This window comes from Chenopodium album, chromosome 11 (assembly GCF_948465745.1).
Source record: "Chenopodium album chromosome 11, dcCheAlbu1.1, whole genome shotgun sequence".
NCBI classification, from domain to species: domain Eukaryota; kingdom Viridiplantae; phylum Streptophyta; class Magnoliopsida; order Caryophyllales; family Amaranthaceae; genus Chenopodium; species Chenopodium album.
The window spans coordinates 3,196,036-3,210,992 of NC_137844.1; the positions used below are offsets into that span (position 1 = coordinate 3,196,036).

The 14,957-nt window shown below is 34.9% G+C and overlaps 1 protein-coding gene across 1 annotated transcript; it reads right to left on the reverse strand.

Moving 5' to 3' along the window:
• Nucleotides 1-11,316: 11,316 nt before the first annotated feature.
• Nucleotides 11,317-13,350, reverse strand: LOC145568240 (small ribosomal subunit protein eS24z-like). Its single transcript, XM_081627671.1, has 5 exons — nucleotides 13,193-13,350; nucleotides 13,057-13,098; nucleotides 11,996-12,166; nucleotides 11,782-11,868; nucleotides 11,317-11,607 (listed from the first exon to the last, which is right to left on the reverse strand). Exons 1-5 carry the CDS (start codon nucleotides 13,262-13,264, stop codon nucleotides 11,575-11,577), a joined length of 405 nt encoding a protein of 134 aa, XP_081483797.1. The 5' UTR covers nucleotides 13,265-13,350; the 3' UTR covers nucleotides 11,317-11,574.
• Nucleotides 13,351-14,957: the final 1,607 nt, after the last annotated feature.

Sequence of the window (14,957 nt, forward strand, 5' to 3'; positions counted from 1 at the left end):
GGATGATTGCCATTGCTAAGGTAATAAGGATCATTGAACTTAATTCCAGAAGAATTAGTCTGATTAGTTGAATTAGGAATCGATTCATCAATCGCCATTTCAATCAAAAACGAAAACCTCAATTGAACTCAAGAAAAATGCGGAAAACAATCAAATCGAAGCGAAAAAACGGATTGAATCAAAGAAATTCAATCAAGAAACAAGAAGAATCAAAGAATTTCGAAGAAATTTCCAGGAAATCGAACCTGAAAAGCTCTGATACCATGTGCAAACTCAACCCAGAGTTTGTTAGAGAAGAACTAGAGAGAGAAAGAGAGGAAAAGTAGAGAGAGAATAATCAGAATTTTATTTCTGTAAAAGTGAGAAAAGTTACAGAATGAGGAAAACAATGAGCTATAAATACCAGAATCTTACAACAAATTCTGTTACAGATATTTACAAAATATCTACATCTCAACACAAATTGTCAACTTTAGACAAACATAACCTAAAAGTTCACGAAAGCAAGCAACTTACTTTATCATTCTAGCTTAAATTTGGATTTTAAGCCAACTAAAAAGTCATCCAGTTACCAAAACTTTTTATCGGTTTGACCACGTTGTCAAAAGCTCAGCAATATAATAGCAAAAAAGGTTAATTAGCAAACAAGGTTTATGTCAATGTGCTTGTCGTTGGGGACTTACTGGCTTAGTTAATATATGATCTCTGATAAACATATAATCGTGTGATCGATTCTCGTCATTTGTCTAATCATCTAAGAAGTTATACCGTTTGATTAAAAAAATACAAGTATTTACCATAAAATTGGCTATGAACTTTGATCATATAAGATAATAAACTTTATATGCTAACTATATTATGTATGTGAGAAAAATGATGAAGTTATGCTAATAAAACGAATAAATTATACTACAAGTCTACAAGAAATATGTCCTTAGATGAGTTGATTAAGTTAAATTTGCTACTTCCAAGGAGCAAATGGTTGTTTCCTTGACTAACACAAGAGTACAGTTGTGCTATTTCTATTATTGAAAGATCAGGAACTATTTGGCAAGTAACAACATATCATTACCAACATAGGTTACGTAGAGTCATGCACTCGTGCTCTTAAACAACTGTGTTATGATACGATTTTGCACACTACAACCACTAACCGGTGACTCGTACCGGGAGTCCGGAACGAAGCCACAAAATAGTAAGGAGCCTCTACTAGGTACTAATAAGCTAAGCACACCGGCACTAGCGCTTCTAATATACGTCTTGATATATGTATACACGTATGAGCACAAAATTGTAACAATTTAAATTATGAACGTTTTATTTTATCTAATTATATAAATTAAATACGACTTATCTTTAAGTTATGTTAAATAGAAAATTGAATGACAATATATAATCGGTCCGTAAAATTAATTCTTGGGCCTCAATCATCAGCTTAAGTTTTTGGTTGAATTGGTCCTCTAACATGGTATCGGAGCCAGCATGACTCAAAGGTCACAGGTTTAAATCTCATCAACTCCCCATTTTCAAGTGGCATGATAGAGTATAAAACATATTCTTAGGCCTCAACCATCAACTTAATCTTTTGGTCCTCTAATACGATCAAAGTATTAGTTATCTCATAAAGAGGGTCTAAGATTTTTTTTTTTTTTTTAAATAAATGTAAGAGCCAAATTGAGACATGTTTGTGTTAGATTTGGTGGGTTTTGACCTAGTTAGTGTAAGTAGTGTGGTCCAGTAAGCTAAGGTTTCCTACGCTTGAAACGAGTGACCTTAGGCATTTGGGGTTGCGGTGTGCGGCATTAATTAACACATGCAATCGTGCATTATCATTTCGTATACGCGTGTGCAGCATTTGAATGAAGGGCCGAAGGGGAATACAATTTGTGAGAATATATGTTCTGATCTGATGAATACAATTTGTGAGAATATTTGTTCTAATATCTAATATACATAAAAATTCCGTTGATTGTGTAATTTGAACGGTGTATTTTAAACTATTAATGTGACAATACATTTAGATCTTGATTGTAACTTTAATTGTTAATGATTTTTAATAAGGTTTTTTTTTTTTATTTTGGTTTGGTTTTGGACTTTATTAAACTTTTTTTTTTTTTTTGACGAGGAGCAAAGATTCAATTAAAGAGCCAAAACATCCATAAGTACATAGGGGGATACATCAGTTGGAACATAATGATCCCAAATTTGCTCAGCATTGAAAGGAATAAACTTTGCAAGGTTGTGTGCCACAGTGTTGCCTTATCGTCTCACATGATTCCATTGAATACTTGAGTAGTGCACCACTTGAGCCATCACATCGCACAGCACAGAATCAAGGTCAGTGAGGTGGGTTGCGTTTCTTGACAGCCGATTCACGACAATTTGGCAATCAGACTCCACGATTGTTGTCTTGTACCCAAATTTACAGCCCAGGTTTATTGTCTACTCAATCGCTTTTGCCTCAACAATTTCAACCGGCCACCACACACGCACTCTTCTTGTAGCTGCAAATAGGACATCACCTTTGTCATCGTGCGCCACCACCCCCAAACCCACCCAGCCTTCATCACTCAGAGAAGCGTCAGTGTTGATCTTTATGGTTCCCGTAGGGGGAGGAAACCATTGTTTCGGACTTGAGCAAGGCCTGGTAGCAGCAGCATGACAGGGGACTTTGCAATGTTTGTACTCTCCTCAGTCCATCTCAGCACTCGAGCCGCCAGCACATCAGTAGGAGAGTCTTTGCCTTGGAATACCTTTAGGTTTATTATCTTGCCATATACCCCACATTAAATAAACGCCCTTGATTTTTACCTCATTACTCAAGTCATTCCAGCATTCAACAAGATCACAAGCAGATAAAGAACCCAGTCGCAGTCTCATATCATCACATCCTAGCTTCCACCAGAGATCTCCAACTCTCCTGCACTCAAAAAAGACATGCTGCCAGGTCTCTGATTCACACTCACACCACGCACACAGGTCAGCTTCAGCAAGGTGACGATGCTTTAAAAGCCAGCGAACTGGAAGCATTTCCGTGCAAAAACGCCAGAGAAAGTTGCGAGCTTTAGGGATTATATTCATCTTCCATATTTCGACCCACGCTCGATGAAAATCATCAAGATTGCATCCTTTACCCAACATATATGCAGTCTTAACAGAGTACATTCCATTTTTTGAAAAGGCCCACGTTATCTCATCTAATGGGATTCGTGAGCTTAATGGAATTGCAAGGATGCACTTCATATCACGCTCATTAAAATACTCCTGCAGCAAGTCATAATCCCACTCCAAGTTCCCATAATTAATGAGCTCACTGACCTTCGTTATTTCTGTCGAGGGGACAGTAGTTGCAAATCGTCCGTCGTCATCACAAAGCCACGGATCAACCCATATGTTGATGCTTTCACCATTGCCAACTCTCCACAAGACACCTTCCTTGACAAGAGCCTTCAAGCCCCAAATACTTCTCCATGAGAAGCTGCCCCCATAACCAAGAAAGGAACCCATGAAACCAGAATTCTTATAGTATTTTGCCTTGAACACCCGACTTAGCAGGGAGGACGTGTTTGTTAAGAGTCTCCAAGCCTGTCTTCCAAGGAGTGCATCATTAAAGACCGCCAAGTCATGAAACCCCATACCCCAAGGCATTTGAGAGTGCACAAAGAATCCCAACTCCTCCAGTGAATGCGCTTCCTCCCTTCACTATGTCCCACCAAAAATTCAACATAGTCGCATGAATTTTCCTAGTTACCTCAGTAGGAAATTTGTAAATTCCCATGAGATAAGTCGGAATTGCTTGTATAACTGATTTCAAAAGAATCTCTTTGCCGGCTTGAGATAGCAATTTTTCCTTCCAACCTTGCAATTTTTTCCAGATTCTATCCAAAAGAGCTTCGAATATTCCCCTCTTTGATCTCCCCACAATACTTGGAATACCAAGGATTTCTCATGACGGTCCACTTCTTTCATGTTCAAAACACCTAAAATCTCTTCCATTTTCTCAGCCCTGACACCTTTGCTAAGGACACCTCCGATTTCTCATAATTAATTTTCTGACCGAATGCTGCTTCGTACTGGTTGAGAATATCAACAATGCGTGAGCATTCCTTTCCTTTTGCCCTAGTAAAGAGGAGACTGTCGTCTGCAAATAGGAGATGAGAAATTTCCAGACCCTGTCGATAAGCTTTCACACCATGAATTTCCCTCCTAGTCACCCTACTCTAGATCATATGGGAAAAAGCGTCAGCCACAATAATAAACAAGTAAGGAGAGAGGGGGTCACCTTGTCGTAAACCTCTAGAGGGAGTCACCGCACCACAAACATCACCATTTATCACGAAAGAGTACTTGACCGAAGTAACAAGCATCATCACCAAATTCACCCATCGTCCATCAGAACCCATCTTCAAAAGTAATTGCCGAAGAAAACCCCATTCGACCCTATCATATGCTTTGCTCATGTCTAGTTTCATTGCAATATGTCCTTTTCGACCCTTACTCCTTTTCTTCATAGTATGAAATAGCTCCAGTGCACTCAAAGTATTATCAGTAATAAGTCTCCCAGGAACAAAAGCACTTTGATTTTCAGAAATAATTTCACATAGAACATCTTTTAGCCAGATAACTAGACATTTTGAGACAAGCTTATAAACTACATTGCAAAGATTAATAGGTCGAAACTCAACAACTTTTTGGGGTTATTTAACTTTCGGGATAAGGGCAATATTTGTTTTATTTACACTCTCCGGAAAGGAGCCACCATTTAAAATTCCGGTAACAAAATTTGCTATATCATTACCAACAATATGCCCAAAACGTTGATAAAAAATAGCATGCATACCATCCGGACCGGGAGCCTTGCTCGGGTGCATTTGCTTAAGGGCCATGTGGACATCCTCTTTCGTGAAAGGTCTCATGAGCATGTCATTCATTGCACTAGAAATAGAAGTTGGCACATTTTGGAGAACCTGATCAAAAGCAAAACTAGTGGGGTTTGAGGAAGTGAAGATTCCCTTAAAGTAACCACTAATTATATTTGTAATATCTTCCTCTTCTGATTTCCATACGCCTTCTTCATCTAACAAGCCACTGATGGTGTTCAACAGAAAATAGTAAATCTAGTTAGGTTTTTTACTAATCACTAATCACTTTCTAGTTAGGTTTTTCAACAATTAAGCTTTTTTAAGTGGTTGAATAACCTTAAAAGTGATTAGTAAATTTGTAAATGACATTATCCATTTGGAAATAATTGTCATACATTATATATATTAGTATAATTTGACAAGTAACATGTCAATTCAACAGAAAATAGTAAATCTAACTGAAAATAAATTCGTGGTTTTCATCAACCATATATATGATGCATATGTTCCTATACGCTACACTTAAAAAGAATTACTACCATACCGGCCAAATGTATTTAATTACATGGCTTGTGTGATTGTGTCATATAATACGGAGTATAATGCAAAGAGATGCCAAATTTAAAACCTACTTTAACAACTAACTTCACTCCAAAATTTCCTATCCCTAAAAAAATGCAAATTAAATTAAAATTATTTATGTATTATGTGGTCCAATTTCCAACATAACACAATCCCAGATAAAGTTAAACTTTGTCTGATTAATTAACCAATCATTCAATTAAACAACCATGAGCTATAGTTTAAAAATTCACCACTTTGATAAAAACAAATTAAATCAAACGAAGGAATTAATCAGCAGCACGTGCAGTGATTATTGGAGTTTTCATCTAAACCCTTGTTTTGGAGGTTTTGATTGTTTTCTCACAATGATGATTATTAAAACATGATATTGCTGATGAGAGCATACAATTAATTGTTATTACTAAGGCATTTTCAGAATAGTTCTTGAAATACTATGTTGGGTAATGCTACATGCAATTTTGCATATAAGTGTTTTAGAATATTAGATACATTTTCTACATGATATAAATATTAGTGAAGTTTAAAATAAATATCTAATTGCCCATTTTTGTTACTCCTTCCGTTCCCAAAATTTCGACCCTTTTGGCCTAATTTTAGTCCCAAAATGATCGACCTATTTGCATTAAAATACCCACCAATTTACAATAATATTTATGCAAAATTAGCTTCCCTATATAAAATTTTGTTTTTTTTAAGTATTTTTAATACTTTATCTCTCTACTTTTTTTACAAATCCCATGTAAATTTATCTGTTCAACATGTTTTTATTTCTTCTTATTCAAGTTTCTTAATAACCGCGATTTTTTAGTACGAAGTATCATTTTTTAATGATAGTTGAGTTACTGTCCCATCATTGTTTTTAAATTTGTAATTAATTAAAATTAAAATCATATATTTCACGAGGTTTAATGACCTAGGGCTTGTTCTGTTCAGCTTAACTTCAGTTCAGTTCAATTAGTTCAGTTCAGCTCAGTTCAGTTCAATTCAACTCCAATCGATTCAGTTCACTTGTTTTCAGTAAATCAGAACAGGCCCCTAGTTGCTTCTTGGTCTAAATTCAAATCAAAATTGAAATAAATTAAAGAAATTTGAAATTTTCAAACTAAAAATTGGACCATCATTATGCTTTGATAGAAACTCAATCCGACAAATTTAATTTGAGGCTCTTTTTATAATTAAATTAATTACTCTGCAATCATACGTATTATTTTTAGATATAATAATATATATTAGTTTTAAACCGAAAAGTGGTATAATTTCAAACCAGTCACTGAACCTGTTAAAGTATTATAAAACCACCAAAATTGTAAAAACCACTTAGGATCTGTTCTGATTTACTGAATTGAACTGAACTGAACTGAACTGAGCTGAACTGAATTGTTTATGAGAAAAAAAAAATAGAAATTGAACTGAAATTAAGCTGAAGAGAACAAGTCCTAAGTTAAACACAAATTTTATGTGCGGCAGGGGTTACTTGAGTTCCTCGGTTAGGGGTTACTTGAGTTTTCGGGGTTACTTGAGTTTCTCGGTCAGAGGGTTACTTGAGTTTTTCGAGGTTACTTGAGTTTCTCGGTTAGGGGTTATTTGAGTTTCCGGGGTTACTTGAGTTTCTCGATCAAGGGTTACTCGAGTCACAATTTTTCGAATGCGGCCTGACCGAGAAAGTCGAGTAACCCCTAAGTAAGAAACTCGAGTAACCCCTACCTGAGTAACTCTTAACCGAGTAATCCCCTCAAGTAACCCCTGACCGACTAACACAATTAACCCCTAACTGAAAAACTCAAGTATCCCCTGACCGAGTAACTCAAGTAACCCTTGACTAAAAAACTCAAGTAACCTCTGACCAAGTAACTTAAGTAAACTCTGATTGAAAAATTCAAGTAACCCTTGACTGAAAAAACTCAGGTAACCCCTAACAAAAAAACTCGGATAAGTCCTGTCGTATGGTATGGCCTGCTGCACCAAAAAGTTGCTGAATAAGTTATTGACCAATATGACTAGTTAATTATCTATCTGATTCAGCCATTTGTATAATTTTATACTTCTATGGTTCTATGTACTGTTTTAGTACTTAAAATTGAATAATATTGGCTAACACAAATTATGTGCATGTTGTAACCAGACAAGGCAATCGAAAAATAATACAATCAGATCATCAAACACTGGACAAATATCAGGAATCCCGTTTTTTGTTGTTTTATTCATAAAATACTTTTTAAATATAGTTTAAGAAAAAAAATTGATCTTATCAATTGATCTTTGCATAATTTTGTCCCGCCCCAAAAGTAATTTTTTTTTGCCAATTATGGAATTAATTATTTGATGCTCATAATCAACTTGGTGCAAAAAATATGTTGAATATTTATTTATTTTATATCGTTAATATAATGGTAATTATTGAAGGTCATACATTCATTTTTCATACAAACAAAGTACTTCTCTCGTTTCAAAATATTTGTAATTATTTTTAATATTATATATCTCATAAATAATACTCTACAGTTGTAAATAATATAAAACGGAAATAGTATATTAAATGATAAATAGGATAAACTAGTACTTAATGAAGGTTATGCCACTATGTTTTACATGTGGTTTCATGTGATCTAATTCACATCACCTCTGTTTGATCACTATCTATCATCAATCAATGTTAGTGCAAGTGGTCCAATTACACGATTTGTTTGGAGTTCTAAAGATTTGTAATAGACAAATTATCTTCAATACATACGAGTACTGGTTGTTGAAAATTAGTTGTCTCGAATCAAATTACAAGTATAATCTATGGCAGCGTGAATCAACCGGCACATATATACGACTATACGATTACTATTTTAGATTGTAAAGCTTTTTAATTTTTTTTATTGGTGCACAAATGGAGTAATACTTGGCTTTGTATAGAGATATAATGATATATGTATGTCTTGCTTCTTATGGTGAATAAGTAATGCACAACTTGTGTACTCATTGTAATTTTAATTAGATGTCTAATATAGATTTGTTTTAATCTGTTAGGTCAAATAAACTTTGATATGTGATCGTTATTTCACTTTTGGTATGATACGGAGTATAATTTTGGATTCAAATTATAATTCTAGTGATAATTGGTATTCCAATAAAATGCAATCTTAATGTTTTTCTTTAAATTGTCAAATTACTTAATCACTTATGGGCAATTGGGCATTATTCAGGTCCACATTCATCTAATCTCCCATCTTATCTAATACATTTAATGGAAGACAACAATTAATTATAAACCAAAAAAAAATTTCTTTTCAAAAAAAAAAAAAAAAATCAAAGTAGATTGTAGTACGGAGTAGGAAGTAATGATGTAATGATTTGTTCAACAATTTAGTTAATTATTATTTGGATCAAAAGTTCAACCGACCATTTTAACAATCGTTAAAGAACTCAAAATAGAGTTTTGTATTTTAAGGCAAATGGTTGATTGAGATCACAATCATAGGGTTATCTAAATTAAATTTATATATACTACCTCTGTTTCATATTATTTGCAACGATTAAACATTTTTCCTCTATACTTTATGTCAAAAGAGGCTTACATAAGTTAATACGTGTGTTACTTTACTTGACAAGACACAATTTTTTTAATAAAGGGTACATAAGCTGAGTTGATTTTCACACTCCAAAAATTGTTTTTTCACGCATTTTCCAACATCCCTCTCGCTCTGCATTGTCGCATATAGGAGTTTGAACATCAACTCTGGGTCTCTGGCAGCCTAAAACATGCACTTGCTGACTTGCTGTTAAAGAGGGGTAAAGTCAATATTCACAGCTTACACTGGGAAGCAAATTGATTCATTGCTGTTTCACCGTTTCTTCATTCCATTTACAATAAAACCAAAATCAAGGGACCATAAAATGATAACATGACTATTTGTATTTCTTATTTTTTTTTTAGTTTTACACGGTAAGATACGGGGGTGCCCCTCCTATCATCAGAGAGGTGGGGTGAGAGTCGAACTCATGTCACTCCTAGGGGTGATGGAAAGACAAATCGTCCCTCCACTCCATGATCCTCAACATGACTATTTGTATATGGCCCTCAAAACCTATGTTAATTGTTAAGGATGTACCTAGCTACACAAAATGATCCATAAGATTGTAAGAATTTTTCCGTGGAATATACACTCAACCAAAGTCCATCAAATGAATGTTTGAATCATCTGATATTAGCATCTCTGACGTTTCATATCAAAAATCAAAACCATTGCATCTGGACTTTCATTATGTTGAGTAATGAGTATTGTAAAATCATGGTCAGCAACTTGTATGTAAGAAAAACAATGCAGCGGAGAAAAGAATGTGCGTACTAATGGATTAAGACTCTCCGCTTTCCTGTCAAGATACTGAAAACTGGTCAATGTCACATGCAAATACTATACCAAAATATACATTGGTAGAGGTACAATGATTCTCGGTCTGTGCTCCTCGTTTGATGCTTTGCTTCTCAGATTGGATCGAAAAGGATAAAAGAAGAAAATTGAAGATAGAACTGCAAACAAATACTCCGTACAAACTAAATGCACGGATGCACACTGCATAAGCTATGAACTAGGTGTGAGAGTGAGTTATGCAGAACTACCATAGCAAATAGCAATGCCACTGCCATGAAACATACCAGCAACTCATCTCTGACCAGCAGCATAGCTCAGATTACATGGACTCAGAAGTCAGAAGTGACCTGTGCGACCCTAGTGCACACTTCTAATGAATTAGACTCGGAACACTCAGTAGATTTTGTAAGCAACTCGGCTCCAGCAGTATTGGACCCCAAATCATGAGCTTCACTTGTCTCAACATCAGGGCGTTTAATTTCCACAGCTTGACCAACCGCCTGAAAACTTGATGGCCCTGCTTCAGCATCTACATTTTGGCTTAGTCACTTCCAGAAGTTTATCCATCTCCTTGCGTTGCCTGGTCAATTGGTTTTTGCCCATCTACAGTAGTCTGGAAAATGGGGCCTCGACACTGAAGGAATTAGAATGCAAACTGTCATCATTCTCCAAGACATCCCTCCATATTCAAGTCATGGTTAAGAGCCTTTTCCTCGGAACTACTCCATCAAACTCATATTCCGCCATCAAACTCAACTACTCCAGTCAGGATGCAGGGTCCTAACCTTAGAAGAATCCATAACATTAGACACCACAATACCACTCATTAGAGTCGTATCAATGCTAAATTTACAAAAACAAAGATATCGAAGAGCAAAGACGACAGCAAACACAAAGGGTGAAAAATAGTTATTCCAAACGATAAATTTATTGGGCAGATAAAATAAAATCAGTGGTAGACAGATGATTATAACCAGAAAAATAAGGTAAGAACTGTCATGAAGTCCAGGAAACAACGTTACAAGTGACAACAATGCCAACTTCAAGCATCTTACAGTGGAAAGACTCAACAATCTCTGAACTACTTAAATGAGAATAAGAGTTTATGAGAGCCTCCAAATTTGAAAACGGCATACATTCAATAGCATCAGGGATTGATATTAAGTCACTCAACAAATGGTTCGAGAATAATAGTCCTGCAAAATTATTTAGGCCGGGATTGTATAAGTTATACACAGCTGATGCCACAGGATCAGAAGATGAAATGCTTCTCCTAAAATCCGTAATAAAATGTCAAAAACTTGTGCACCATAAGTCCATGGAGTGCAACCAGACAACCGGTATACTCCTGAAGACAATAATTCTTTTAGTTCTTTGTGAACTATAGCATTCAGTCTTTCACTTCATTTGCAACACTAGAACAAACAATTCATGAAGTAGCACCGCAATAAAAGAGAACACAACCAAAAGCTCCAACTCTCAGAACATAACAGGCATCAAAGAGTGTAAAATAGAGTCAAAGAAATATTAATCACGATTCCACCATTACGAAACAAAAATGTTCATAGAACTCTCGACATACTTTAGAGTAGAACATACAAGCTGCTATAAGTCTCAGAATCTTTCACTAAAGCTATCATCGCTAATTGGAGTAGACAAGTAACAAAACAAGTTGATAAGGAAAAAATTGTTGATAGTTGCGAAGGACGCTGCACCAAAAAGAAAACTGCAACATCGGTGTATACATCATCCTCGGTATAACTATTTCCTTATTTCTTCTTTCCAGCTTCTGCAGCTTTAGTCTGCCAAAACAAACATGACATGGGTCAAAAAACAAGTACAGCACTCTGCACCTTTAAAATTTGAAAAGAATAGACTCCATAGCATGAAAGGGTTAAATAAACCAGAGAGCCAAAGCTCAACAGAACATATGGGGGAAAGGTCAAAGGGACGAGAATACAAGTGCATTGTCCTACCTTCTTAACACCACGAATCTTCTTAGCTCTGTTCTTTCTCTCCTTCATTTGTTTCCTAGACTTCTCGACCTTGGTGGCCAATCCATTCTGAACCAAACAAAAGGCACAGGAAAGTAGGCAATCAGAAAAATATACACAGCATGAGAGTAAACCACAATAGCTCATACCGCATTTCAATAGGACAATAGAAGAGATATGGAACTAATATATTTACCCTGATCAGCCTGTATTTGGGCTCGTACTTCTTCGCACTATCGACAGAATCATAAATCAAACCAAATCCTGTTGATTTACCACCTCCAAAATGAGTACGGAACTTGAAGACGAAGATGGAGTTTGGGTCATTCACATCATACATCCTAGCTAACTTTTCCTTCAACTCCGCCTATGAGAAAGGGAAAGAACATGGTAAGACATTCAGCAACAAGATGCAAAAGGCAACACAGATTCATATTACAATAAAGGTTTTGAAAGCTACAACAAATTCGTACAATATTCTCGGCAACTTCAGAATACATTAATGCAAAGTAAAGTTCATATCAACACAATATTCTTATACGTAAACATAAAAATTGAGGGAAACACGCTGAAAATGCAACAAGCAAGACAGCAAATTGAAATCCTGTAATACAAAGGTAGGTATGGCAGTATTTACACTCACTAAGATCGATAAATTCCTAATGCCAAAAGTAAATTAGCAAGCATAATTCAGACATGTACGAGGATACAAATTACAAAGGGGAAATGAACACGACAATAAACTAGCAACATTATGCTTGTATATATTAACAAGCTGCTGTATCAAAAATTTCAGAGGTTTTGTATGACGCAATAAATTCAAATTTCTGGTAATGCGGCAATTTACACTATTGGAATTCACCTACACTACACCTAGTACATGTTTCAATTCTTAATATTGATCTCCACAATGCAATATGAACGAAATACGGACCAAAGTTCAATAAACTATGTCAATATTAAAAATAAAAAAGAAATTTTTTTTTAAAAAATAATAATAAAATAAAATCAATGAAGCACATCCAGTTCAAGCAAAATAAATCATACGGAGTAAAAGAAATGAAATACTATTCAGTTAATCTAAGTATATTAAAGTTGCAAATTTCATCAAATACTGATCAACTAAACTAAGTATAAGTTACAAATTTGATGTTCGTGATAAAATAATTCCAATTCCTAACACTGATTGAATGCTAATCAAAAACAACAATAAAATGAAATAAATTGCGATAAAGAATCGAGAATAGAAGATCAAACCTTGGAAACGTTAGCGCGGCCAGGGTGAAGAACATCGATGACCTGAAATGAAACAAACGAGCAACGAAAAACAAATTAGGGTTTAAGAAATCAAAATTCAACAATCTAATGTTAAAAACAAGGAATGAAAACTGACGAATTGCTTCCTAAAAAGAAGACGATTAGTCATGAACTTGCGAGTTCTGAGTGTGACTGCCTTTTCCGCCATTTTCGGTTAGTTTCTCTCTCCTCTGGTGCAGGGAACTTGCGGCTGATTTCCAACTTCAAGGTTACACGGCGAAGATGAGAGAGCGAAGGAAAAAGAAGAAGGTTTGAGCTAACTAGGGTTTCTTTTATGTGGTTTTAGGGCTTTTGGGTTTAGTAAACACTGTTTTTTTTGGGCTTGTTATTTGAGCCCAGTATTTGCGCCATTGTTTTTTTTTTTTTTTTTTTTTTTTTTTTTTTGAAAACTGCCATTGTCTAGTAGCCCAGTAAAGGAGTTTTTTTTTTTTTTTTTAAAGAACCGTATAGGAGGTATTTCTTCCGTTTTTTAATAATTGCAACACACACTTTTTCACGGTATTTAAGAAATACAGGTTTCACATGATATAATACACTTTAAAATAGGGTGAGTGGTTGTTAGGAGTGTAATATAGTGAGTCATGTGCTTTAAATAAGGGAAATAATTAACTTTTTCCCAAATAACTTTTCATTTAAGGTGTGTTGTAAGTATTGAGACATTTTCATTTTACGGAAGTGTTGCAAATATTAAAAAACGGAGGAAGTATTTAATTAATCAACGTTAAAAGAACATCTGGTTTGTTTCACCCAAAAAAAAAAAAAAAAAAAAAAAAAAACTAGTTTGATTTAATGACACTCTCTTTTTCTTGCATATTGGCTACATGAGTGCAGCCGTGCAGGGTGTTTGGGGCTTCTGACGGTCAATCATAGAATTTGTTATATACACCCGGGTATACCGTATATTTTGGGTCATTTGTTCATTTAATCAACAAATAAGCAAATAATATTTTCACTCATTTGTTTGTTAAATGAGTAAATAACCTCGGGTGTACGGTACACCCGAGTGTATATAATAGGCTCTCGATCAATCAGGGTTAATTGCGTGTTTCTCTTATTGATTAACATAACTAGTATAAGTATTTTAAAGGGGTTTTCAAAAAAAAAGAAAAAAAAAGTATTTTAAAGGGGTATTTTTGTTATTTTTAGTAAGTGGGGGTAAATTTGTAATATCAATGATAATAAAAGTTAATGTTAATTTCGTGAATAATGACTGAGAATTTAGAAAGCTTGTTCAATGGAGGGACATGACACCCTTATTCCCTAGGGTTGACCATACTCTTTATTTCTCCCTTAATCTTAGGGGTTTGGCTTAATTTGGCTATGAAGTTGACACGAATGGTAGTGGATATGTTGGTGGAGATGAAAGGTGTAGGAAATGGTGGTGTCCGTGGATGATGGGTGAGGATGAAGAAGATGTAGGTGGACAAAAGCTCAAGCTCCTTCAACAGAGTTGGCTGAAATGTAAGAGGAAGAGTGATAGAGATGAAGCTTATAGATGGGAAAAGGAGGAAGACGGAAAGTTAACAGTGTTGATTTTAAAAAAAATATATATAAAAAATATCGTTAAATGTACTTATACTTACATTTATGTCATTGATGAAACATCTCACGTTTCTTAATTGAGAAACCGAGGCTCCTTCATTAATCAGGTCGAGATGGACATAAATAAGACTATTTCATTGAGTTTTGGGGTACCTTTGTATTTAGGAAAATATAATGAACATGATGACACAATATTAATAAAAGTTTAAAAATGGTAGAAACATTAAAAAAGCAAGACATTTTTGGGTAGGAACCAGTACTGAACAAAGCTTTAATCTAAAATTATAATATCATACACG

Coding starts and splice junctions, on each gene's coding strand:
- LOC145568240 (XM_081627671.1), bottom strand. CDS start 13,264: ATGGCGGAAAAGGCAGTCACACTCAGAACTCGCAAGTTCATGACTAAT. Junction 13,099..13,192: donor TTCTTTTTAGGAAGCAATTC/GTCAGTTTTCAT, acceptor GTTTCATTTCAG/GTCATCGATGTTCTTCACCC. Junction 11,608..11,781: donor AGATTCGTGGTGTTAAGAAG/GTAGGACAATGC, acceptor TTGTTTTGGCAG/ACTAAAGCTGCAGAAGCTGG.